The following is a 26,446-nucleotide window of genomic DNA, read 5'->3' on the forward strand; positions in this document are numbered from 1 at the left end:
TCGTGCTATCGTTCACCTGTCACGTGACCAATGGCGGCTTCCCTCGCGACGGACGAATACAACAAACAAATTCTCAGACATAGTCAGTAAGCAGACATCACACTCGAAACCACATTGCAAAATGAGTTCAAGTGGCGAGGAAGAAGAAAATAACAAAAATGACCCCGAGGCTCGCATTGCAGCGCGTAGATTACGCATTCAAAGACGAATTGAGGCAGCAAAACGGTATGTCACGCTATGTAGAGGAGAGAGAAACACTCGTAGACTAGATATTTATATAGGGAGTATGTCTTCTTAGATAGATATTAAAACTACCATTGATAAAATTAGTAACTTTTATGTGTAACACGAAATACCGTGATTTCACAGTGACAACTGACATTTGGATATTTTCTTGATAGTTTGTCAAATTCTGATGGGATTTAGAAGGAATAACGTTTTGAATGACAATCATTCAATGTTAGAGAAAGTAAACCCATGTCTCCAAGCTTGCATACTGGGACCCTGTGTTATTGCAGGACCTCTTTCATTGTGTCATGTGAAAACATTAGAAAAGCAGATAAATAAAGTCATTTCTTTCATTCCTGGAATGTCAGGTCTAATAGTAGAAATATCAAAGTATTCATATTTTCCTCAAAATTCTTGAACTTTTTGAAGGGACACCTGCAGTTTACGGGTCCTTTGTTTTTGGCAGGCACCTGGAAGTAGAAATGTATTCAATAGTAACGTGCTCACGCCTTTGGCATGAGCTTACTGCCTTTGGCGCACAGTGCATCTTACATATAAGAAAAGCACACGAGAGCGGGCTGATCTCTGTTAGGAGACATTTTAGATGCATTTAGAGGTCATTTTCGTGTTTACTAGCAAATGTTTAATTTAAAACTTCGTATGAAAGACGAAAGTGTTAAACACAAATTTCAGTATGGCTCCAAAACATCAATCCAATCATTAGTAATCAAAGGGAAATCTTCATGACGTTCCTTTTCTCTGACTGGTCAAATGTGGACGCATGTGTCGAATGTTCCAAATAAGGTAGTGGGTTACTACGAATGCCACAACTTGAATGAGATGGGATATGAGCATGTGACAGTAAGTTATAGTCAGGAATTTGTGAATACAGAGAATGGTGCATGCACTAATAAAATTGAGAGTACGTGGAGAGCGGTAAAAGCGTCCCTGCCCAGGTATGGAACAGCGAAAGTATTGTATGATAGTTATTTTGTGGAGTTCATCGTGAAGAAGAAATATATACATTGTTCTGATGATCCTTTTGTTACACTTCTTACGTTTATCCGCCATGTGTTTGACCCAAAAAACCCATGCATACTTCAAAATGATTGAAATTGAAAATAAAGAAAATGGTGTTCAGGATTTGGATGAATTTAATGCAAGCAGAGATTTTTTCTTGTAATGTAAGTGAAGCGTTTTGATATTAGAAATCAGATAAACTTACCTGTTACCTAAGAAATGAATAAACACTGCAGTTGACAATACCATAACATAATACTGACCCTAGAATAATGTTGAGGAATGAAGGTCTAGAGTAGATTCTAGATAAGTATCCATGGGTAATTTAATAGGTCAAACAAGGCCATAAAACAGCGGTAGTTATTCTCCAGAGTAAACAAAAAATGGCATCAGCGTTAGTGTTCGCTTCGATGTAAATCTGGCGTCTGCGCGGGTCTGTAACGTACACTTCCGGGGACCCATTAGGTGCAGTTTACCCTATTTGAAACCAGTAAGACCCCAACCACCTTTGCATAAGACCCAACCACCATTGCATATTGCACGAATCAAACCTACTTCATCAAGAGTAATCCTGCAACTGCTATAAGGTCATTTGCATATTTTCCGTCCTTAAACTAACACAGAAAGTGATATATTTGCAACTTCAACACTCTGCAGCAAATGGTATGGCACGTTTTAAGGTGGCAAAATTATTCTGTTACGTTATTGTTACCTTGTATCCAAAGGGATAAAGTTTCAGATGTTTTGCTTAAACACATGATGATATTACTAGTCTCAATGATATTCCTAAATAGTTTTTAATATCCATACTATTTGGATTCATTTGCATGTACCATGTGTCATACTAAGAAAATAATGATATTACGTTAATAGCAAGTTTTAATTTCCTGGTCAAAGGAGGCAGTCAGGATTTCCATGATCATATTGAATCAGTTGTTATTATGTGCCTTAATATTTGCCACAGAAATGAAGTTTAAACAATATTCAGTGGAAAATATACAAAATGTATATCAAATGCCAACGGTCAGATGAAGTTCATAATTCTGATAGCAACAACGTTAACTACCACGATGATGTAGTGTCCCATGATATGTACTTGTAACCTATTAGGTGGGGGCACCTATTGAGGGGGAAACAACTGTTGAGATAGTGAAAGTCTAGTGTAACATACTATTGTGATAGTGATGGTCTGTTGTGACCAACTTTTGCAATACTTTGTTTCTCCTTGAATTGCCTCATTTGAAGTTATTTCCGAAATGAATGTATAGTTTACATGAAATAAAAATGTAACATCACTTTCTTAGTAAAGTACAAATTTGTAGTACTCTTTTGGTTGAGGATTTGAACCTGCACCCTCAGAGTCAGGCACTGCAACTTCCTCAAATGAAGTCGGACAACTGGTAATCTAGACTGCATACTTTGTGTACCCTTCTGATAAGTGTATATTGGCATGGCTCTCACGGCCGAAAGCTATGATTACACAATGCCATTTTAGAAAGTGATCAAATGCAACTTGTAGAAGTCTCGGCGGCTCTCACTCACTCGCTCATGTACCTTTAATACAGATAGGATTATTGATGGCTAATACCTTGTTTTGATCTATTATTTAACTGATATTGATGATGTATTCCTAATCTGAATGTGAGCCAGTAAAACTTTAATCATATTATGTGCAACAATTATGTGTAATCTGTTACTGACAGGGCTGCGATGGGTGAAGACCCAAATGAAAAGAAGGAAGTGAAAGAAGAACTGAGCAAAAGCAGGAAGCAGATTGAAGACAGTCGGCTCCGTCTGACCAAGCTGGACAAGGATGGATTTGAACTGGTCACTAATATACGAGTGGCTGGAGATGCTCGGGAAGCAATGCGGAGGACAGATGAAGAAGAAGCCAAACGACTGAGGTGCTTTTAGGGAGACATTACTGAAGACATGTCATATTCTTTAATAAAATATCATTATTTGTGTTGTTTATGTTTGAAAGCAATGTAGTAAAATTTAAATGAACTCTTTATTGTTCCTGCGTCAGGATTAGCCGTGATGGTGTAGTAGCTTTGATGTTAAATTTGTTGTGAGATTCAAACACACAATGAAGGGGATGTCACATTGTCTATAGCATCACCACACAGGTACTGCAACAGTATGTATCACAGCAATAATTAACTTATGCAGTTTGCATCTGCATGCGGTCAGTCATGCCATTGTTAGATGTGCTGTTGCTATAATGTTTATGAAAGTTGCTTTGAGTTTCATATTTTTTGTACCTCTACTACTTATATGCTTGTTCATTAGGATGATTAATTTGTAGAAAAGAGAGGTTAGAACAAGAGGCCAAGTCAGGAGCAGAGAGATTTGAGGAGGTGAGAAAAATAACTTACTGGACAAGAATGTCCACAACATACCCTCATGAGAATTCCTGAATCAATACTTGTTTGAGCATGTTGAATTAATTTTTTTAAAGAAATGTATTTAATACTGTTTTCAGGGTATGTATAATGAATGTAATTCTTTCCAACTTTTATGTGAAAGTGGCACCCACACGCCTATTCTGCAGCCATACTGTCCAAATCATTCATGCTGTGAGTTTGTATTGCAGATTACAAAGAAATGGGAGTCTGCACTGCAGAAAGAAGTACCACAGTCACTTCATGAGGTTTGTTTGATGTTGCCTTTCTATTCTGTTTTGATAGCAAAATAAATATTAACTTTGACTGGAGAGCTTGTAAAGATTTCTTCTATACAAATCTGTAAAATGTTTTAATACTGAATTTGCCTAAAAGAGTTTCTGTTGTGCTAATCTGCTCTACACTGTTAGCTGTAACAAATGGAGAATAGACTAAAGAAAATGTGTTCATAGGTTTTTTATATAGTTATTGTCTCTTGCAGATGTTGAAACTACAGAAGACAGCATGTGATTCCATGATTGATGAGAAAAATAAACTTATCAATGATTTTCAGCTGGTAAGTGAACCATTAAATACTCACATGTTGGCTTTGCGTTTCCTCAAGCAGGGGAGAGAACTCTTTCAGTCTTCGCATGTGTAGTTTCTACTCTGATATATTTGTTTGTTTTATTTACAGTAATATACTGGCGTCTCCTATTCTCGCGGTACTTATGAATATCAGCTGAAACAATAATATAAACAGTTCTTTTCGTATGTATGCTTGTTGTTTTTAAATGAAGAGATCCCCCCTAACATCTGCATCTATCAACTGCTTGATCCATCAAGTGTATTATCTCACTTGAGCTCGATGAAAACCATGGTCGTCCACCGCTGACTTTTCGAGGCGTCTCTTATTCTTGCGGTACAATGAGAAAGTAACGATATTAGGTGTAAGGAAGGGGAATCTTATCGGGAAGGGTGGGGGAAAGTTACGATTTTTCCAAGTTGGTTAAAACTCACGAATATTCGTTGCACTGCAAAATTTTGATAATTTACATACTTAGGCCACTTCCTAGGTACTGGTCAATGATGTAAACAACCGGTAAGTATCGTGCATCGGCGACCTTGGCAGAAATGTTTTGTTTACTGCGAGAATAGGAAACAGCCCTATACTTGCATATTCATGCTTTGTCATTATCAACATCAGAATCACCATACTAGTGAAAAAAAATATTCATTGGTCACATGACCATGACCAGCCCTATTTGTCACTCTCTCCGTAATTCCTTAAGCCTGTTATGACAATAGCAGAGAATGCAATGTGTCTGAGTGAGGCGGTAGGGAGGGAGGGCTTGACATCTTGAGTCAGGATAAGTACAAAATATCAGTTTAGTAAATTACATATTTTTCTTTATCCTGACTCATTATTTGCTTACGGAATCCAACAGAATTGGCGATGGGGGAGACCATGATAGATTCTGCTTGCTGCCATATAAGTACACCCAGTAATTCTGTCCTATTCTTCCAGTATTCATCCGTGAAATGTGGGAATCACGTCCAGTTGAAATTCTCTTTTTGTGAAGTGATTGCTGACTGGAACCTGATAATATATAGAACAGCTAGTGTCCTGCTAGTGTCTAATGCAACTTTATGTCAAGACAAGTTGTGAACCTTCACATGTACTAGTATCTTCATTACGAGTATCGGGTCATAATCACTCATGTTAGTCTGTTCGAGACGTGCACATGGACTCGCAACCATTTTATTCTGCAGAGTGTCTTGGTGTCAACAAGTCAAGTGATAAAGTGATAGAGATTTTAGATATGCTAGTTTCTTCCTCCAACAAGCTATCTACAGCAAGTTCATGATGTCTTCATGACATCCTCATCGCAGAGTTGCGACCCTTCTTCATGTGCAAGTAACTCCTTTACACATACAGGGTTGTCATGACTCTTGATAAAAAGGGATGAGTGAAACTCAGCACCTTTGTGGGACTGTTAGTTGTTGGGGTAAACCAAGTGACCCAAACTGGTGAATGCCAGTGACATCCTCTCAGTATCAGCACCAGGTCATTATCACCCACGCTAGCCTGTTCAAAACGTGCGCATGGACTCTCAACCATTATACTCCGCAGAGTGTCTTGGTCTCAACAAGTCATGTGATAAAAGGGTGAGTGAAACTCAGCGTCTATGTGGAAGCATTAGCTGTTGTGCAACAAGAAGTAGCCCGAATTGGTGAATGCCAGTAACAACCTCCGTGGCAATGTCCCATAGGTAGCGGTTGGCAAACACCATATTTGATTTTCAAAAGCAGCCCCCCATTATAGATGTTAATGAGCAGTCTCTATGTAGAGCAAGTGTCAATGCCAAAGGCTCTCAGTTCGTGGTTGGAGGAAGATCGCGGAGGTTCGAGTCCTGCTGCTTTGTAGGCCCTCAGTATAGTGGCTCTCATCCACACTGAGATAGTGTTGCGGGATACTTCCATAGGTGTCTCAGTAGATATTGGGATGAACAGGTGCTTGAACTTTTGTCTCCTTGACTTATTTCACTGAAGATGTATTTTCAAGGCTCTGACTGGGCATAATCATAAATCCTTTGTACCATGTAGCCCACGGACTGTTAGTAATCCCGGAATGTGGACTTGTCAAACCAGTTGTCCAGGCAACTGATTTTTGGTGATAAAATCCCATCGCAGTCCTCGGTGCGCAAAATCCTTACGGTGATCAGTGTCAAATTGTGTACGATTGAAGTCTAGAGCATGTATTTCTGACATCTGTGCTGCCATAGCTATGGCAAGTAGAGTGTCACTGGTTAGATGTTGAAGTACAACATTCAAGTCCCAAGCTGGTGCCTTAAATCTGCGTTGTTGGTCTTCCAGCTTGAACAAGTGTAGCAGGGCAAGTAAAACCAGCATTTTCGTCAGCTTGACCCCAGATCTCCTGATGATTACAGAGCTGAGTGCCGCTAAGTAGGTCGGTAGTGTTGAACCTACTAGTATGCTGTAGGTAACATAAGTAGTCCACTACTTGAGGATATGTGACTTTCAGCAGTGAAGCTTTTCCGCTTCGTATATGTCTCAAATCGCATCCATGGAATGATGTGAGATGCTTCCCATGAGATGCTGAGAGTGACTGTTACCCATGCAAATGGATCCAGTACTGTGGTGATTCAAATGTCTAACTGATGAGTGGAAAAGCCTCCTGATGTATCCGCTCTGTTAGAGATGGTTGTAAAGGATGTGATATAGTATCTGCCATGATACTGCATGCACCTGGAATGTGGCATGCCTTTATGTAGAGATTCATGTCACTGAAGATGTCGAAGAGTTGAAAGGTTAGCTATAGCAGCCTGTGAGATCATATTGACCCTTACATATTTATGTAGAAAGCTACTGTGGAGTTGTCGATGTGGACCATCAGTAATCTGTTCCTCAATGCGGTCGACCATTGCTGTACTGCGTTGATTACAAATATCATCTCCAGGTGGTTGCCATGAATGGTTCATTCACTGTTTGCCCAAATTCCTTCTGTACCCTAGGTGTCAAGGTGGGCACCTCAACCTATAGCGACACACAGAAATTGATTGTTGCAGTTGAGCTCTGTCAAATAAATCTGCAACGTAGTAATGGGTGTAGTTGTAGTCTTTCACTTCAGGCCAAATAATCAACGTTGAATCTGCTATTAGAAGAACCATTTTGCCTCGTGACGACTATCAAATGCAGCTATAGACTGCTATCTGGAATTGAAGCCTTTCCAACGTTGAAAAGGTTGTTTACATCTGTAGACAACTTCCTGACATGCAACCAATAACCTCATTCTGCGCAGGGACCAATCAGATAGCAAATGTGAAGTCACCTGTGTAGCAGCCAAATGATCATCATGAAATCTTGTGCAGTTGGTGATTCACTTATTAGTATTCAGGGCTTGTCTCGGAGATACACGAGTGGGCACATGTATAAATGAGTAGAAACCTCCGAAAACCTTCCGCCGCTTAATACTGACTCTCAGTTATTCTGTCAATATTCTTCAACTGAAGATTATACAGTCATTATCTTATACACATGTTGTGAGGCAATTCCCATGCTTCCCCATGTAGGTAGAGACTGACTGTAGTAACCGGGATCCGTGAAGCATTGAAATAATCTTGTGGAATTCCTCGCTGCACGACAACTGATGTTAGTGCCAGATGCTTGGAGATGAATTGTTGACCCTTCTTCGAAGCAAGTAGGGTAGATAAATCATCTTAACTTCTTCGAAGTTGGAATACTGATTCCGCATGCACCAGTCTTGTAGAATAGTTCGCATTTCCTGAATGAGTTCGCGCATGCATGTGAGCATGCTCCTGTAAAGATTGAAGATCCGTGTTCAATGGTGAAGATGACCCATATCACAATTTATAGTGTCCTGACGATGCATGCATTGACCCCTTCCTGCTGAAATGCTGAAGGTGCTTGATTGCAGTCGCCGTGTCTGTTGTAGAGTAAATCTCTGAGCGTTGAAGGACAGGATGTGTTCATGCCGATACTCAGTTGCAGTATGGGAAATCGTATGTAAGTTGTCCAGTACCTTAGATATCAGTGTAATTGGAGGGAAGATCAAGATGTCAAGTCTCTGTAGATCATCTTGTAGGTGAAGGAGTCATAGGACTCCTCCATTGGTGAAGTGAGGTCTAGCCCCCAATCATAATCCAAGCTGTAATCGGTGAATCCTGTCGTTGGTGAGTCCTTGCGGTGATAGCAGGATACATGCATGCATGCACTTGCTGAGTCGATGAAGAGTGTATCCTCTAAACTGCATCCAGATGATACAGCTGATGGCGAATGATACAGCTGATGGTGAAGATCTTCATCCGATGGACCTGTTGCAGATGTTGAACTGGCCCGCAAGGTGAATGTAATAGTTGTTGATGACCGGCGATGTCCAAATGCTGCGGTAGCTGTAGATTCGCAGAGGCATCCAACGTGTTGAGTGTAGACTCAGTGTCTGTGTTGAAAGTAGACCCTCTGAAGGTTGCAGCATAGATGATGCCGTAGATGAAGGTCTAGTAGATGCTGCATATTGTGCTGATTCCCTGAAGCTCTGAATCTCAGGTAGTAGGAGTTGAGATTCATTGTAGATGTCTCGTTTGTTGGAAGGGGCGGTATCATCGCTGAAGGACTACGTACAAGAGCTGGTCTGTTGTTTCAGCAATGAATTAGTAGTATCTAGTTGTTGAAGACTAGTCTTTGGTGGACGTCAGTGACTTCAACTCTTTGGTTGAGATGACATTGGTTCTGACAATGACCTCTTCTGGGACTACCTAGTCTCCATATTATCCTGATGGCATCCCTGGGGTATGTGTGGCGATTCACCCTGTCATCTTGTGAAAAATTGTGAAGAACAATAAGTTTGTGTTTTAACTGTGTACTTGATCTGGGTTTCAGGACTCTTGTCAGTTGTCAAAAGACACTGAAACTATGTCAAATTATCTCACATATGAACTCACTTCAGATGAGACAATTTAAGGAGAAAATAACCCATTCCAACAGTATTGCAATAGTTGGTGTCAATAGACTATCGTCATTGTAATAGTATGTTGCAATGGACTATCGCTGTCACAATAGTTGTTCCCCCTGAATAGTCACCCCTACTTATGTGACTGTCAGTGGAAGGAATACAAATCTAAATTGTCAGTATTACGCAAAGATGTCTATCATCCACTACAAGTGCTAAATCTTGTTTACAGGAACTGAAGTCCAAGGATGAACAGTATGTGAAGGACCTGAAGAAGATGGCTGAGGACATTGACTTGATGAAAGAGAGGATGGAGGAGCAGACGCGCAACCTAAAGAAGGCATACCGAGAAGAACTGGAGGAGATAGAGGTAAAATATGTCTTAGAGGAAAAGATGAGGTAGAAACAGTATTCATTATCTCAGGAAATATTGCACTGTCTTCACAGATGACTTGAGTGAAACAGTAAGCACTAGCCCACCATCATATGTTTCTGGCATGGCTTGATTGAGGAATTATGAATGGGGGAAGTTCCGAAGGTTTGAACTCCTTTGGACCCCTTTTGGTAAGTCTTTTTCAAAAGGATAGGGTTCGGGGACAAACCCCCAGTAGTGGTTGAGCAAAATTCTGAATTATTTTATGTCAAGTATATAAAAGCAGTTCCTGGTGATGCAGGTACAGGAATGGATTTCATGAAATGACCCTGGAGAGATCTCTTCTTGTAGTCATTGATGTCAGGAAATGAATGATTTACTTGAGTCAAAATGAAAAAGCTTTTCATGTCTTCTTGTGTGTGTGTTTCAGAGGGCATTTGTGGCAGAGCGTAATGAGCTACTGAGTGATGAGCAAGGGCAGTGGGGTGAGCAGATGAAGAAACGCAGCGACAAGGAAGAGGAATACATGAAGGCCAGGGAGAACTCTGTGGAAGACTATGAGCAACAGCTGCAGCACCTACGTGTGCATGACGCAGAAGAATACAACATTGTTAAGATTAGGCTGGAGACAGATGTACAGGTAGGGTCACACTTGTAGCTCACCTGGTCCATGTACATGTTTTACTCATGTAGCTTACATGGTCTATGTATCAAAGGGTGACACACATCTGGGCGCAGTAGGGTAGCCTAGTGGTTAGAGCATTCCCTCGTAACACTGAAGACACGGGTTCGATTCCTGTCATGGGCACAGTGTGTGAAGCCCATTACTGGTGCCCCCCACTATGACATTGCTTGAATATTGCTACAAGTGGCGTAAAACCCAACTCACTCACTCACTCACTCACTCACTCACTCACTCACTCACTCACTCACTCACTCACTCACTCACTCACTCACTCACTCACTCACTCACTCACTCACTCACTCTCTTTGGTTTAAGTCATTAGTGTAAGTCATTAGTGTAAGTGTGAAATGTACATACAGATTGCAAATCATATGCAGGTACATGCTTGGGGCTTTGGATCTGGATGAAGTGTGACAACTGGTGTCAAACGTTTCATGTTAGTTAAAATATCACCTGGGATGTATATAATCTGCAGTAGATGTAGTGTTAATGACGTGTGACGATCTGTTGGCTCCATGGCTCCCTATGGATGCAATATTACTAAGCTTTGTAGCGATTTGTTTTCTTCATGACTAGTTGTCTGACTGACGAATGAATGACAGCCTACATGACCGACTGTCCGACTGACTGACTGAATGACAGCTTACATGTTTGTCTCACCAACTGGCTCTTGAACTATGTAGCTCCATCATCCATGGCTGACTGATTGCCTATCTGATTGGCTCTTCAACTGTGTGACTGTCAGATTTGCTGCATCACAGACTGGCTGGTCGTAGGTGTGACAGGCCTTCCTGTGACTGCCTGACTGCCTTATTGGCTCCATCACAGACTGGTATCTTGTGTGTACAGATCCTGGAGCAACAGCTTCAGCAGATGAGGGCCACATACCAGCTGAACCAAGAGAAATTGGAGTACAACTTCCAGGTGTTGAAGAAACGGGATGATGAGAACACCATTACTAAGTCCCAGCAGAAGAGGAAGATCACTCGGTAAGTCAGATTTACTACTGCCATTACATTCCTCAACTGATGGTTATGTATTGTAGTATCAGACCAGTGCTGAGTAATCAAGTACTGTAAGACATTGATGTACAGGTTCTTTTATGTTCCTATTTAAGCATTAATTTTGTCATGTAGCATCTACTCCATGCACCAACTGCAGCATTTTTATCTTCACTGTCAACAAAACACTACCTAATGAAGTTCAGTGAGTGTGACTTACTTCACAGCTCACATTCTGGATCTAACCAGACTACTGAGTTCTCTCTCAGGAAAACATCCATTGAATATCTGATTTTCCAACTAACAAAAAAAACATGATAGAGTTGTGTACTGATATCAATATATTAATGTAATATCAATTTATTCTGGGTTTAGTTTTGGGAAGTAATTAATGACATTGGTGATTTATGTGATGCTTAACACACTTTTGATATACACATGTGTGTAGTAAATGCAGTTCTCTCCTATACACCATCATTGTTGTGAAAATGTTCATTGGTATAATACAGTGTGTGGTTGTATCAGCCAACTCTCTGTTGCCAGGTTACAGGATGTCCTGAATGGAGCAAGAATCAAACTGGCAAAACAGGAAAAGCAGTACAGGTACAGTTTCAGAATGTCTTTAATGGATAAAACAACACAGAAATATGTGAAATAAATAATGATACCTAACCCTGACTCATGCTTATTATGCTTATCTCCTCCCTCTATGCGAAAGATAGTGGAACTCTTGAAATCCCTTGAAGTTCTCTTCTAATTGAAGCAGAAGTACAATACACTCACCAATCGGGAGCCTCCCTTTTCCACCAATAAAGTCACATGACCAGCCATGCTTGTCACTCTCTCCTTTATTGCCCGATGAGGATGGTTGAAAGGCACTTTGGGTCCCATTAGAGTGATATATTTTTGCATTAATTTCAGTCCTATAATCTAAATTATGTCATATTCACTTCTTGAATTGTAATTACTATTGCCTTTTTATGGAAAATTTGTGCCTTTCATCATTTCCCATTCACGCATGCACTCGCAGAAGGACAGAGATGGACATCGTTGATCTCCTTCACCAGAGTAAGCCCTCTCCTCAGATTCAGAGATTACATCATGGATCAGAAATGGTTTGGACTTAGTCTCCCCATCAAATGACCCCAATGAGGCTCCTCATACCTATATGGTAAGTGACGAGGACATCAACACTTTGACGTTTCTTCAGACTGTGCCGATATCTACCATCCCAAAAACTTCTACAGCCTTTCAGATGGCGACTAAGTATCAGGAACAACACATCCCGACCTTCAGCGCTCATAGATCTTTTCATCACTCAATCGGAGGAAGCAGGCGCTCCCATGGAACGGGACACCTTGCCAAGTGAGCTAAAGGAGGAAAACTTTGAAGATCGCTTGAGTCTTCCACCGCCAGTCATTCCCGTACAACCTTTACAAGTAGGTGGACGTCTACAGCTCTACGGGAAGAATTGGGGACTTCTCAACAATGATTACATCATGAGCATCCTACAAGATGGCTTCAAGATCTCACTACAGGCAGCACCACCAGCACTCTTTGTGTATGCCATCCTACAAGACGGCTACACCACTGCTCACAAGAGACCCAGCACTCTTTATGTACACCAAGGATCAACGAAAAAAATGAGCTGACACATATCGCCTCTACTATACTGGAGAAAGGCACAGTCGAAGAAAACTACACTTGGATCATCTAACACCAGGATTCTACTCACCAATTTTTCTGGTAACCAAGAAAAACTCCAAGGAAAAGTTTTGACTTACATACAAATGAAGGAGTTTGACAAGGATTATCTACTAAAGCCAGAACGGTCCAGAATGATCCATCTACCACAACTGCGGCATCTCATCCGTCCAGCGAAAGGCCAGTATTGATCTACGAGATACCTACCTGCACATTCTGATACATCTAGACTCCAGGCTTCCTATTCAACAGTCAGCACTACCAATGGACAAGAATGAAGATTTTTTTATGGATATCAACTTCTTTATGTGAGAACACAACGTTTCATTCATAAAAAAGTCTTCATTCTTATGTATTTCACTTCTAAATGCCCTTCAAAGACTTGATACCAATGGACAGTTCTACCTTTTGGAATACCTTCAGCCCCGTGGCTATTTACTCGGTTCATCCAGGGAATAGCCACTTAAATACATTGGTGGGATGTTCACTGTGCCTTTTACCTGGACAACGGCATTCAAGTGCATCCTGAGATAAGTCAACTCAGACTACAGTTAGACTTCACTCAACTCGGATGGCTTATGAATCTATGGAAGTTGGAATTAGGGCCACAGCAAGATCTTCAATTCGAGATTTGATTCATCTGGTTGTTGAAAATTCAAGACATGATATAAGAAGCTCTACTCTCTTCATTACCACTACGAGAGAGGCAGTGTCAATCTGCTCACATCAGCACAGGATGTGACCTATCGAGGATGTCTACAACTGTGCCCATTACAATGTTCCTAATTCAGCACCTCAGCACTTTGGATTGGATGCCTCTGCTGGACAACTTGAGACCGTATCTGCTATGATGGATTCTCTGACTGAATGTCTGCGCAGGGACCTACTTACTAGAGCCGGTCTACAACAGCCATCTCTATATAGATGCATCGCTACAAGGTTGGGGTGCTCACATAATAAAAGGTGGCAGCAGGAATCTGGACAAGCAACAAACGCAATCAGCTTATGAACCACCTGGAGATGAAGGCTGTAAACAATGCAGTATGGCATTGGTTGACAGCATTGAAGAACAAGCTACAGATAGTTCATAAGTTCATACTGACAACTCCACCGTGGCGTTCTACATAAACAAGCAAGGATCAACATGATTTCACACACTGCTACAGCTTACCTGTCAACTCTTTGACATTGTCAGGGACTTGAACCTCCACATAAAGGCATGTCATATCCCAGGTGCGCTCAACGTCATGGCTGCCATGCTGCCATGCCCTCTACAAACATCTCCAGTGGAATGGATGCTACATCGTAAGGTGTTTACACTCATCAGTCAGAAATTCGATCCACACAGATAGACCTATTTGCCACAAGGTTCAACAAGCAGATATCAACATGCGTATCTCCAGTGCTGGATCTGGTAGCTTTGGCAACAGATGCCCTCAGTATCTCATTGGACGGACTGAATGCTTATGCATTCCCCCTCCAGTACTGCTACTGAAAGTCATCAGGAAGATAAAACAGACAATGCTGATACAACTGATTTTAGTTGCGCCTTACTGGCCAGCGAGAGATTGGTTTCCAGTACTAATCAACGAACTAGGACAACCAGCACCGCAAATAAACATACACCAGAAAGAAAGGCTTCACTGCAATGAAGGCCATGCATCCTCAAATAGCGAACTACTTATGTCATGTTCAACATACCCGTGGAATCAAAGGTTCTACACATACTTGGCGGCACTCTGTTATCACCATGAAAACGGGGATCAAGCTGACTTAAGTACCTGAACTACTTGCCTTACTTTGTTGGTTCAGGCTGGAAGACCAGCAGCACAGATTTAAGGCTCCAATTTTAGACTTGAATGTGATAGTACAACACCTCACGAGTGATGTCTACGAGCCGCTAGATTGGACATTGCTTGAGTTCTTGACACAGAAAACACAGTTCCTGCTTGCCCTAGCAACAGCGGCATGGATGGCAGAAATACATGCTCTTGACTTCAGTCGCACACACAGTCCTAGGGCCACATGATACATAGGATTTATCATTATGCCCAGTCAGAGCTTTGAAAATAGCTTCTTGCACAACAACTAACGGTTCCACAAAGGCGCCACTCACCCTTTTATCACACGACTTGTTGAGACCTAGACTCTCTACGGAGTATAGTGGTTGAGTGTCCATTGTGCACATCTTGAACAGGCGAGCATGAGTGATTATGACCCTGTACTCATAATGAAGATATTTATACATGAAGAAGGGTCGTCGTGACTGGTCTGGAAATCTTGACATACAGTTGCATTAGACACTAGTAGGATGCCATCTGATCTATATACAGTATGGTTCAAAATTATTGAGAATAGCTAAAGCATTTCATATTATTAAACGAGAACAAATCAGATAAAATTGAATGTATTGTGAAAGTGAACTGACCTTTTCATGTTGTGTAGGTAACAATTTAATATTTTATCAAGTCTCCTTGAGCTTCACGGCACAGTCTAAGACGGGTAGGCATACTTCCTATCAGAGAGGTTAGTGTCTCGTGAGTTATGCTGTCCCAGTATCGGACCACTTCTCTCTTCATGTCTTCAATTTTTGTCAACCCCTTTTGATTCACACATTCCTTCATCATCCCCCAAATGTTCTCAATGGGATTTAAGTCAGGACTATATGCAGGAAATGGTAATGCAGTCACATTTTTCTCCTGAAACCACTGCTTGGCATGTTTTGCGGTGTGTTTAGGATCATTATCTTGCTGCAAAATCCAGTCATTTCCATAAAACACATGTGCACTTGGAAGGAGAAAATTATCTAATATGTTAGTGTAGCGTTGACTTGTCAGATTTCCCTCAAACACACACAGCGGGGTCGTTCCTAATAAGGATATCCCTCCCCATACATGAAACTTTGGGCTGTATTTAGGTCGTCGATACAACGGTGCTGACGCAGACTTTGTCAATATTTTCACATTGTTGGGATATACCCATATTGAGCTTTCATCAGTAAAAATCACATTTTCCCAGTCAAAGTTTTCATGTGCCAAACACCACTCAACACGCCTGTCTTTATGTTCTTGTTTCATGAGAGGAGAAAGAATTCCAGTCTTTTTCTCCCATCCAAGATCAATCAAATTTCTTCTAACTGTAGATTTTGATACAACTGTTGATCCCCTTTCTATCATTTCATACCTGATGTTGGAGATGCTTGCCCTTTGCTTTTTAGACGCTAAAATTCCCAGCCGGACGCGATCTGAGAAGTCCAATTTTCTGGGTCTCCCTGCTCCTTTCTGATGCCCAAAATCCTTTCCCTCTTTAAAATTCTTCCTAATCCTATACACAGTAGAAAGAGGAGTTCCTGTTCTCTCTGCCAGTGTATTTACACCATCAATTCCTTGATTACACAACTCAAAAATCAACCTTCTTTTATCTTCAGCAGACATTGTTGACAGTGCTGAGGAAAATGACGTCTGCTACAAATTCAGGGGAGGTAACTCTAATTGTACTATACTCAGTAGGCCAAGATGAGTTACCTCCCTTATACCATTACTTAGTTTTAAGTATCAGTGAATCAGTTGAGGTGTTAGGATAGCTCAAAGTAAGAAGAAAAATTCTCAATAATTATGAACCAGACTATATCATCACGCTCCAGTCAATGAATGCTTCAAGAAAAGACAAGTTTGACTGGATGTGATACCCCCATCGCACAGATGAATATTGGAAGAACAGGATCGAACGATTGCTGTTATAGTTCCCAAAAGGAGGGAAGTACTCGACATACTTATGTGGCAGGGAAAAACAAAATCCAGCTTGGCCTGACCGACTGTACTTTCTGTAAGCATAAGCATGAGTCAGGATAAGGAAAAATATGTAATTTTATGAATAAAATTGATGTTTTATACTTACCTTGACTCACGGCGTCAAGCCCTCCCAACTTCCCCTCTCAGGCACGCTGAATTCAAAGTAACTCTCGTGTCGAGTTTATGCAATTCATTGAGAGTGACAAGCATTCCTGGTCATGTGTAATGAGTGAGAGTATTGTACATCTGCTTCAGTTAGATGGGAACTTCAAGGGATTTCAAGTGATCCACTATTTTAGCATACAGGGAGGAGGTAAGCATGCTAAGCATGAGTCAGAATAAGTATAAAATATCAGTTTTATTCTGGAAATTACATTTTTTGAGAGAGGCCTTCTTTTAATCCATTGAAATGTAGACCTATGATTACTGGAATGTGAAGCAAATCTTTTAATCTTGCAGTTGACACAATAAAAGCAAATTTAGAGTTATCACCCATCCATCAGTTTGCAAAACATTTGTTATTTGCATGCATCGTTCATAATTCAATGCTATTAGAGATAAAGAAGTACTACCACAAAGTACCAATTGAGTTGCTATTGTCAGAGGGGTACATTGCAATGTACCTTGTTTGGGAGTGGGGTACATTGAAAATATCAGAAGAGCTCTTAGGCAGTCAGAAAACGACATTTATGTGTGAGGTAAGATAAGGTGTCAAGTCTCCAAGATAGGTTGTGTGGATTCTTTGATGTAATTGTGAGATGTAATTCATAACTGTTTGGTTAATTGACAGCTTGCCTTACATGATCAGCTGGCACTTTAATTCAATCACAGCACTTGTAGTGATCCCAAAGCCAAACAGGTCTACAGTATTAAGCATATCTTTAGGGAAACAGGTCTCCAGTATCAAGCATATCTTTAGGGAAAGCTGCGGAGAATGTTAGTAGGTGGCAGCGTGGTATGTGGTTTACAGTAGCATCAAGCTTGGCGGAACAGTATTATGCCACTGAATTATTGGTTCCTTTCAGGGATGAGAATCAGCAGCTTACAGAGGATTACAAGAGAATCACAGAACAGTTCCGAGACCTGCAGAGGAAGTCAAAGTAGGTTTGCAGCTTTTAGAGATTCAGTTGCTGATGTTAAATGAATTATCATCCTAAATGTCTGCTGCTCTTGCTGATGCAGCAATAAACGTTAGTCACTAACTCACTTTATTGTGATGAATATCAGTGATGTCTTGAAACATCTGAAAGCAGTGAAATGCCTTTTGTGAAATATGTATTCAGTTTGGTTTACAAACCAGCTACACATGTAACCCAGTGTGGGGCATTCTTTAGTCATGCAAGTCTCGTGGTTCTTGCAGTCCAAGATTTCTCATGATTGGGATCTTTGCTTCATCAGCACCATGACTGTACTAATGGTTGTCACATGGTTGAACCTCTCTGACAGTTGTCATTTTGTGATTGTATTAGGTTGACACTGCTGCAGGGATTATTTCACTCAGTCCTCTCCTTCAGTCTGGGGCTCACTAGTAACCTGTTTGTGATGTACGTGGAAATTCATCTGCTTATCACTATTATGAGTAATATCTTCTGCTGTCTGTTTTGCATAATGGTTTCAAACTAAATTTACTGCATCACGTGGGATGGTTGGGTTGCCTACTGGTTAAAGCATTGACTAGTCACACCGATTCCCCACATAAGTATAATGTGTGAAGCCCGTTCCTGATGTTCCCGCCATGATATTGCTGGAATATTGCTAAAAGCAGCGTAAAACCATAATCACTCACTACTGCACGACCTACGTGTGTTGTATCTTAGACACTTCATGGCCACCGATGAGAAGAAGCTGGCTGACGTGTGGTGCATGAATGAAGAGGAGTGCAAGACTCTAGTGGAGGCCATTATGGAGGGTGACCGCATCATCCATGAGCAACAGCTGGGTCTAGAATGGAAGGCCCCAGACCTGTGAGTACAGACTCAGTAGTGGGAGGGGGGACTGTGTTATCCATGATGAGCAGCTGGGTCTAGACTGGAAGCCCACAGATCTGTGAGTATAGACCCAGGAGTAGAGGGAGGGGGAACTATGTTATCCCCAGATCTATGGGTACATACTTATGAGTAGGGGGAAGGGTGGTATGTTATCATGATGTTATCATGGCATCATGAGCAGCAGCTGGGTTTGGACTGGAAGCCCCAGCTCTTTGTGTAAACGTCCATGCAGAGGGAAGAATTGTCCTGATTAGAAAGTAACTGACTCTATTAGTTTGGCATGATTTATTGCAGGTCATTCATGGACAATGTTGGTCCGCTGCGAGGTGGCGCAGATCCTGATGGTATGACAGCCACACAAGTGCTCCATGAAGTTCTCTCTCAGACTGGTGAGTTCTACCAGAAGCTCCTTACAGTGCATGTAACAGTTTATGGTGTATACAAAAATAAGGAAGACTTTAACTGTTATTGGCTTATGAGTGGGTTCTGTTTCAAGATTCCCTGCAAGAGTGGATGAAAATAATTACGATGATTTATGTAGATAAGAGCATTTGTATACATATTTTAAGGTGTTTTTGTCACTAATATTACAGGAAGCCAACAGGAGGTGGAGGAACGAGAGGATGAAGATGAATTGGACATGTCAGACGATGAGCCTCATCAATTTCACAAGAAAAACAGTATTTTCTCTAAAATCTCAGCACACACAATCAAGTCTATCCTGGAACTCTTGTGTGATGAATCTGTAAGTGTCATACACTGGCTTTGTCTTTTATCATTTGCTGATTGCACTGACAGTATCTCATCAACTTGTGCTCTACTGCAAGATAAGCTGTCAGTAATCACAAAATGACATAATGTACTTGGGAAGATATAAATGCTTGCTTGGTTCATGTTGTAATCCACAACTACCTGACTGGTTGTTTGGTTCTTGCTCTTTACATTGATATGGCAAACAAATTGTCACAACATAATACAAAAAGCTGTACATATTATCATATTCAAACAACATATATTGCTAACTGATTCATCATTTTATGTACATTTACTGAAGAAAGCTTGCAAAATGTGTGTGGCCTCTCTCTAAAATTCTATCTGAAAGGCATTAATGTGGCATATTCCGATATTGCGTTTTTTAACTTTCAGAACAGCTTTCTTTTCAATTTACTCTCATATTTTGTTTGGGAGCGGACAGAAGGTTAAGAATATGTTATAAACATACTTTGACCATAACGTGACATCCATCTTATTTTACAATGACTCAGTATGGTTGTTTTTATTGCAGGGATTCCTGGTGGAGCAGAAGCTCAACAAGTTGCTGATGCCATTGGAGAAGGATGAACAGTCACTGATGAAGCTTGATGCCATCTTCTCAGTAAGTTACATCATTTTTGCGTATCCTGACTCATGATTATTATTCTTATCTCCTCCCTCTATGCGAAGATAGTGGACCACTAGAAATCTCTTGACGTTCACCTCTAACTGAAGCGGACATACAATATCAACAAAGCTCTCATCTACAAGGCAGTCCGGAGACTAAAGAAGAAAGGATGAACCTCTCTGTGCTCACCACTCAGAAGAAGGATCAACAATTCATCTCAGAGCCTCTACCTCTGTGGGATTGAATCTACTACGCCAACAAGGATTATTATCAGCATCATCTGGGGGCGACAGCTTTACCAAACCTTTGTACAAGGCTTTCTAGTCAGCATCTATGGTATTTGACAGCAGAATTGAGGATGTCGCTAAATCTGTCACCCAGGGTTCCAGGGAAGTAATGATGACAAAGCTGATCGACACTTTGACTACTGTCCTCAAGCAGACGTCACAGCCCTACTCCATCAGGTCAAAGTTCTCGGGGATTCAGAGACATCCTACCAGAGGTACTAAAGGAGGAAAGCACTGAAGATCAGGATCAGAACAACCGGAGTCTTCCACCCTCAGCCGTTCCTGTACAACCTGTACAAGTAGATGGACATCTATAGCGCTACTTAAAGAATTGGGGACTTCTCAACGACGATTACGTCATGAGCATTCTACGAGATGGCTTCAAGATCCCACTACAGGCAGCACCACCAGCACTCTTCATGTATGCCAGGGATCCACGAGACAAGTTAGCTGATGCCATATCATTTCTACTATACTAGAGAAGGGCTGAGTCAAAGAATTACACTTGGATCATCTAACACCAGGATTCTGCTCACCAATTTTTCTGGTAACCAAGAAAAACTCTAAAGAAAAGCTTTGACTTATATACAAAATGAAGGAGTTTGACAAGGATTATCTACTAAAGCCAGAACGGTTTAGAATGATCCATCTTCCACAACTGCAGCATCTCTTCTGTCCAGTGGTTTATCTAAGCAGCACTGATCTACAAGATGCCTAGCTGCTCATTCCGATTCATCCGGACTCCAGGATATATCTACACTTCCTAACCTGTACCTATACACACGTGCCTGTCCTATAAAAACTGTACCTATACACGGTCATCACTACCCATGGACGGTCATCGCTACCAGTGGAAGGTTAACCATTTGGAATATCTTTGGCTATTTACTCAGGTCACCAAGCCCATCGTCACCTACTTACATCAGTGGGGACTTCGCAGTGCCTTTTACCTGGACAGCAGCATTTAAGTTCATCATGAGACAAGTCAACTCAGACTGCAGTTAAACTTCACCATCAAGCTGCTAGCACAACTCAGATGGCTTGTGAATCTACGGAACTTTGGATTAGAGCTGCAGTGCGATCTTCACTTCCTCAAGATTCTTTTCATCACTCTGTTGAAGTGCATCTTTGTCCCAGAGGATCAGTGGGTTAAAATTCAAGCCATGATAGCACAAGCTCTACTCTCGCCGTTACCACAATGACAGTGGCAATGTCTACTCGGTCTGCTAGAAGGCTAGGGTGCTCACCTGGACAATGAGGTGGCAGCAGGAATCTGGATAAGCAACGAACAGATTCAGCCACCTGAAAGCTGTAATCTGTAAATGAAAGCTGAAGTGAAAGCTGTAATCAACGCAATACATCATTGGTCAACAGCGTTGGGGAACAAACTACTGATGGTTCATACTGACAACTCCACAGTAGCATTCTACTTAAACAAGCAAGGATCAACATGATCTCACACACTGATACAGCTGACTTGTCAACTCTTTGACATCGTTGATGACTTGAACCTCCACATAGAGGCATGTCACATCCCAGGTGCATGCACCGTCATGGCCGACATGCTGTCATGAGGTTGAGAAGGGCTCAAAGCATTCTCTAGACTAATCACGTTCAGTGTTAGATAGAAGGCTAGGCTGATCCGTGGAAGTTATGGTTTGACTGGTCATGAACTAAAAAGACATTGTCTAGCTACCACATTTGTGAATTATTTTTGAAATATTTCCCATAGTCAATGACATGATCAAAGGTATTCCCTTAGAAAATGTGTTGTCCCACAGGGCTGGCTATAAAATAAAGTTGTAAACCTGCCATGTAACTTGCAAACAGCGGGCTGCCAGGCAGACACTATTTCATACAAGGCTGTAAGTCAATAATCTGTGCTTTATTCCTGATGAGATATAGCAAGGTAGATACACAATCATTGTCAAAGCAAGACATAGCAGATAGATAGGATTGTATGCTCTTGTGTGTATACTATGACTAGTGTGTTGTAGGCACTGGGGATTGAGACAGAGGAGGACATCCACAAGTTGGCCACCTACTTCATGCACCTACAGGAGAAGACACTGGTGGAGGTTGAGAAGGTGGGTACCAATACACACACCTGACTGTTCTGTAGACACTGTACCTATACATAAACCTGACACCTGCCTGACCTGTAGACACTGTACCTATACACGCAACTAACACCTGCCTGTCCTGTAGACACTGTACCTATACACACATCTGACACCAGTCTGTCCTTTAGATACTGTACCTATACACACACCTGACACCTGCCTGTTGATTAAGCAAGGATCCTGTATGCATCAAGTCTATTTGTACTGTGGTGTCACACTCATACACTCATTTTATTCTGATGTCTTGTTCCTGGTTTCAGAGAGAGGACGCTCCAGAGAAATCTGATGACCAGTCCACCAGGGCAGATGTAAGTAACTAGACTTATCAATAAGGACAACATGTAGACTGAAGACCCGTGAAGATCCGGGGTAGAATAGGTTTTTACCAACCCATGTTTGCCATAAAAGGCAACTGCTTGTCTTAAGAGGTGACTAACAGGATCAGGAGGTCAGACTTGCTGACCTGGTTGACACATGTCATCAGTTCCCATTTGTGCAGATTGATGCTCATGCTGTTGATCGCTGGGTTGTCTGGTACAGACTCAATTATTTACAGACCACTGCACTATAGCTGGAATATTGCTGAGTGCAACATAAAACTAAACTCACACACTCACTCACTGTATACTAAAGGAAAGCTAAAATGGCATGACAGGGTAACACAAACCCTAATGATCTCTACATGAATGTCCGGTTACGAAGATGGTGTTGTCTTTTAGGTAGATGAGTTGGATGAGGAGATACAGCAGCTGACAGGTAGGAGGAGTCCGGATGAGGAAACAGAGGATGCCCAAGGAGATGGGGAGGAGGAGAAAGTACAGCTGGTACATCCCAATGAAGTCCTCAAAGCTCTCAGGGCATTCGTAGAGGACCACAGAAAGCCTGTCAAGTAAGTTGTACATGCAGCTGCTGATAATGAAAGTAGTCTTGGTAACCTTGGTAACCAGTTGAATGTGTTCAATATTTTAAATCCCTCAGATTATTGTTAGAATATTTGAGTGAATTTGCAGGTTTCGGATGTGAAAATGTTCCACAAGAAAATGGAGATTTTATGGAATGAGAAGTGAAGAACACTGAGTAGAGTATATCTGTCTGCAACAAAGGCTCACACATTTTGGTTATGTTTGTGGCATGAATCTGATTCAGGGAGAAGGGAGGCAAGTCACAGTTTAAGATTGCAACTCTGGAAGAACGAGATGACTCAGATGATTCTGAATACTGGGCCAAATATGCAGGCATTCTCTCTGACAAGAAGGAGAGGATGTGGGATGCTCTGATTGATGGCCTGGAAAAGTACAGGTATCAAACGCTCCTCAGTTTGGCATCTAATGAAGTTGTTCTAAAACTGTCATAAACTATGATCATAAGGCGATCCAGATATATAAATCCAGATATTTTATGAGTTTAAAAATATGAATGTCTGTTTCTTTTACCAGTAAGACTTACTGGCAATGTAGTAACTGTGTTTTGCGACTGCCAGCTGTGTACATAAATAGTGAAAATATGAAATGTCCTTGCCAGGAATTTATGTAAATATGAGAAGAATGCATTTGCTGGAGAATATATGTGTAATTCTGTGTTGCTAGTGAGGTGCTGGGCAGTAGGGCCAGCCTGATCACTGAGACAGATGCACTTCGACAACAGAATGCAGAACTGCGCATGCTGCTCCACCAGTATGTCAACTCCAAGGTGAGAAAGTCACACAGGACAGCATTAACAAGTGTTTTAAAAGTGCTTGAATATACATCTGTATTGGTTGGGGTTATTTTCTCAATATGTATGCTACATCCTTTGTGTTGGAAGCAATGCTTGACAGTCAGCTTTCACATATACTGAAAGTCATTAATTATGTAATTTGACATTCATACTTTCTTTACTCACACAAATGTCAGCATATATATATGTAACTGGCAGATATGTTTTAAGTCAACATCTGTGGGTAATTTCATCTGAAAATGTCAGTAACAACATCAGTGACACAACCACGACATCAAAGAAAGGAGGGGTCCACTTTGTGCTGCAAGACATGCTCGCAGGGGAATTGAAAGGTTTAGTTTTTGGCTAGTGGTTAAAGCATTCGTTTGTTCATGCTGAAGACCCAGGTTTGATTCCCCTCAAGGGCAAAATGTGTGAAGCCCATTTCTGGTGTTCACCTTTGTTTTGTAAAGGCGATGCAGAACTGAACTTACTCTATAGCCGACATGCTTATTTAGGGTGATGTGATGTCAACATAATTGTAGCAATATTCAACAAACGATTTAACAACTGCCTGATTCAGATCAGCTTTCACAACTGCTCTTCTATTCTAGAATATTGTGGACAGTTTTATACTCCTCACTCTGAAACAAAGTTAGTTTGTGAAAAAAACAAATATTTGAACAAACATTCTGCAGATGTAAGTGATATTCTTCATGTCATATGAACAATCATTTGCTGAGTTACTCAGTAACTCAGGTTTTGGAGTATGACACAGATGTCAACACTGAGATTGAAAATGTGATTCTCACAATACTAAACCAGGACAAGTTGAGATTCTCCATGACCATGTCACCATTGTACCATGGTGGTAAAAACTGTTTTCTTTTACCAGTTTGAGAAAGTTATAAAGATACTGATAGAAATTCAGTACAATGTGAACTCGAGCTCGAGTGTATAAGTAGAATGCATTCGTTTTTTTTAGGCCATCAGCCCATGTACATCTTTCAGGTTTTGTATGAATGCATACAGAAATAAAATTATAAATATGTAGTCCAAATCTTTTGCACGTGAAATTTTCATTACAATCATGAGTCATTTTAAAGTTTATTGTTTTTTCATATGTTGCTCTTTGAAGGTTAATTTAGAAATTAATTAATTAGATAAGAATCTATGTGTCCAAAACACACATGTAAAATATTTTTTGCATGTTTTTATAATTATTTGCATGAAAAACACAGGTTTCTGAGTTAAGGCGAGTGCTGTTTAGAATAAGTAGTAGGGTTCAGAAAATCTAGATGGTATATATTTACTCCTTATCAAATTATACATTGGCCATCACCAAAAAGTGTATAACATCTACATTATCATAACAGTTCTTACAGAAAAACACACATTGTATTTATACCCTTCATACGACCAATAGTTGATTGATATAGGTTAAGCCAACATAAATATCTCCTAAACTCCCAGTTTCTAATATTCAAGAGATAATATTCTGCATGTAAGCACATTCATGTTCTTAAAAATTATCTGTATATTACATTCACATATTTGTTGCTTAAATAGCATTAAAAACATATCCACATTACTAGTATCCTGAAACAACCACACATCAGCAAATCCGAAAGTAAGGCATGCTCTGATACGGTGATCTGTCTGTTGCAGGTAAATTCAGAGCTTGAGATTCCACCAACCCGAGTTCTTCAGCTGGAAATGAATCCTCAGTGATCAGTGTCAACTCTCAGTTTAAATTTGTAAATATACACTTGTACATTTATAAGATAATGCTTTCTTTGAAGAAATTATTATTTATGTTGCATAACAAAGGATGGATTTGTAAATAAACTCAAAATAAAACTGTAATTTATTCTTATTGTTGTTATCAAACTTCATTCATTAGGTAATGATGGTATCATTTAATTTCTTTGTGTGTACAAGTTCTTTGCCTCACTGAGCAATGGAATAACCTAGTAGTTAAAGCGTTCACTCGTTATGCTGAAGATTTGGGTTCGATTCCCTACTCGAGCAAAATGTGTGAAGCCCATTCTTGTGCCCTTTGGTGAGATATTGTAAGAATATGGCTAAAAGTGATGTAGAGCTGAACTCGCTCACTCTTTGCCATGTACATTCATATTACAAAAAGAGAGTCATCTGATGTGTATGTCAGAGCACAGCAAACACTTAGAAGTTACATGAATAGCACTTTTAGGTTTACACTAAACAGTGTTAAAAGGCATCTAAAACTTAAAACAGTGACTCGATTATCCTGTATGTATTCTTTTAGTTGAATGT

At 40.7% G+C, this 26,446-nt stretch overlaps 1 protein-coding gene across 1 annotated transcript; it reads left to right on the plus strand.

The window, feature by feature from the left end:
- Positions 1-20: 20 nt before the first annotated feature.
- On the plus strand, positions 21-26,023 carry LOC137277550 (dynein regulatory complex protein 1-like). The gene is made up of 20 exons (XM_067809334.1): positions 21-225; positions 2,952-3,152; positions 3,557-3,608; positions 3,845-3,901; positions 4,135-4,209; positions 9,356-9,493; positions 9,927-10,136; positions 11,031-11,170; positions 11,726-11,785; positions 17,703-17,777; positions 18,495-18,641; positions 18,960-19,054; positions 19,259-19,410; positions 19,951-20,040; positions 22,331-22,420; positions 22,717-22,764; positions 23,176-23,345; positions 23,603-23,755; positions 24,043-24,145; positions 25,820-26,023. The coding sequence occupies exons 1-20, from the start codon at positions 122-124 to the stop codon at positions 25,880-25,882; spliced, it is 2,223 nt and encodes a 740-aa protein (XP_067665435.1). The 5' UTR covers positions 21-121; the 3' UTR covers positions 25,883-26,023.
- Positions 26,024-26,446: the final 423 nt, after the last annotated feature.

This window comes from Haliotis asinina, chromosome 3 (genome assembly GCF_037392515.1).
Source record: "Haliotis asinina isolate JCU_RB_2024 chromosome 3, JCU_Hal_asi_v2, whole genome shotgun sequence".
NCBI classification, from domain to species: domain Eukaryota; kingdom Metazoa; phylum Mollusca; class Gastropoda; order Lepetellida; family Haliotidae; genus Haliotis; species Haliotis asinina.

What these genes read in the sequence shown, in the direction of transcription:
- LOC137277550 (XM_067809334.1), top strand. Translation starts at nt 122, where the DNA reads ATGAGTTCAAGTGGCGAGGAAGAAGAAAATAACAAAAATGACCCCGAG. An exon ending in GAGCAGAGAGATTTGAGGAG is followed by an intron (nt 3,609 to 3,844) that starts GTGAGAAAAATA and finishes TTTGTATTGCAG; the next exon opens with ATTACAAAGAAATGGGAGTC. An exon ending in AAGAACTGGAGGAGATAGAG is followed by an intron (nt 9,494 to 9,926) that starts GTAAAATATGTC and finishes TGTGTGTTTCAG; the next exon opens with AGGGCATTTGTGGCAGAGCG.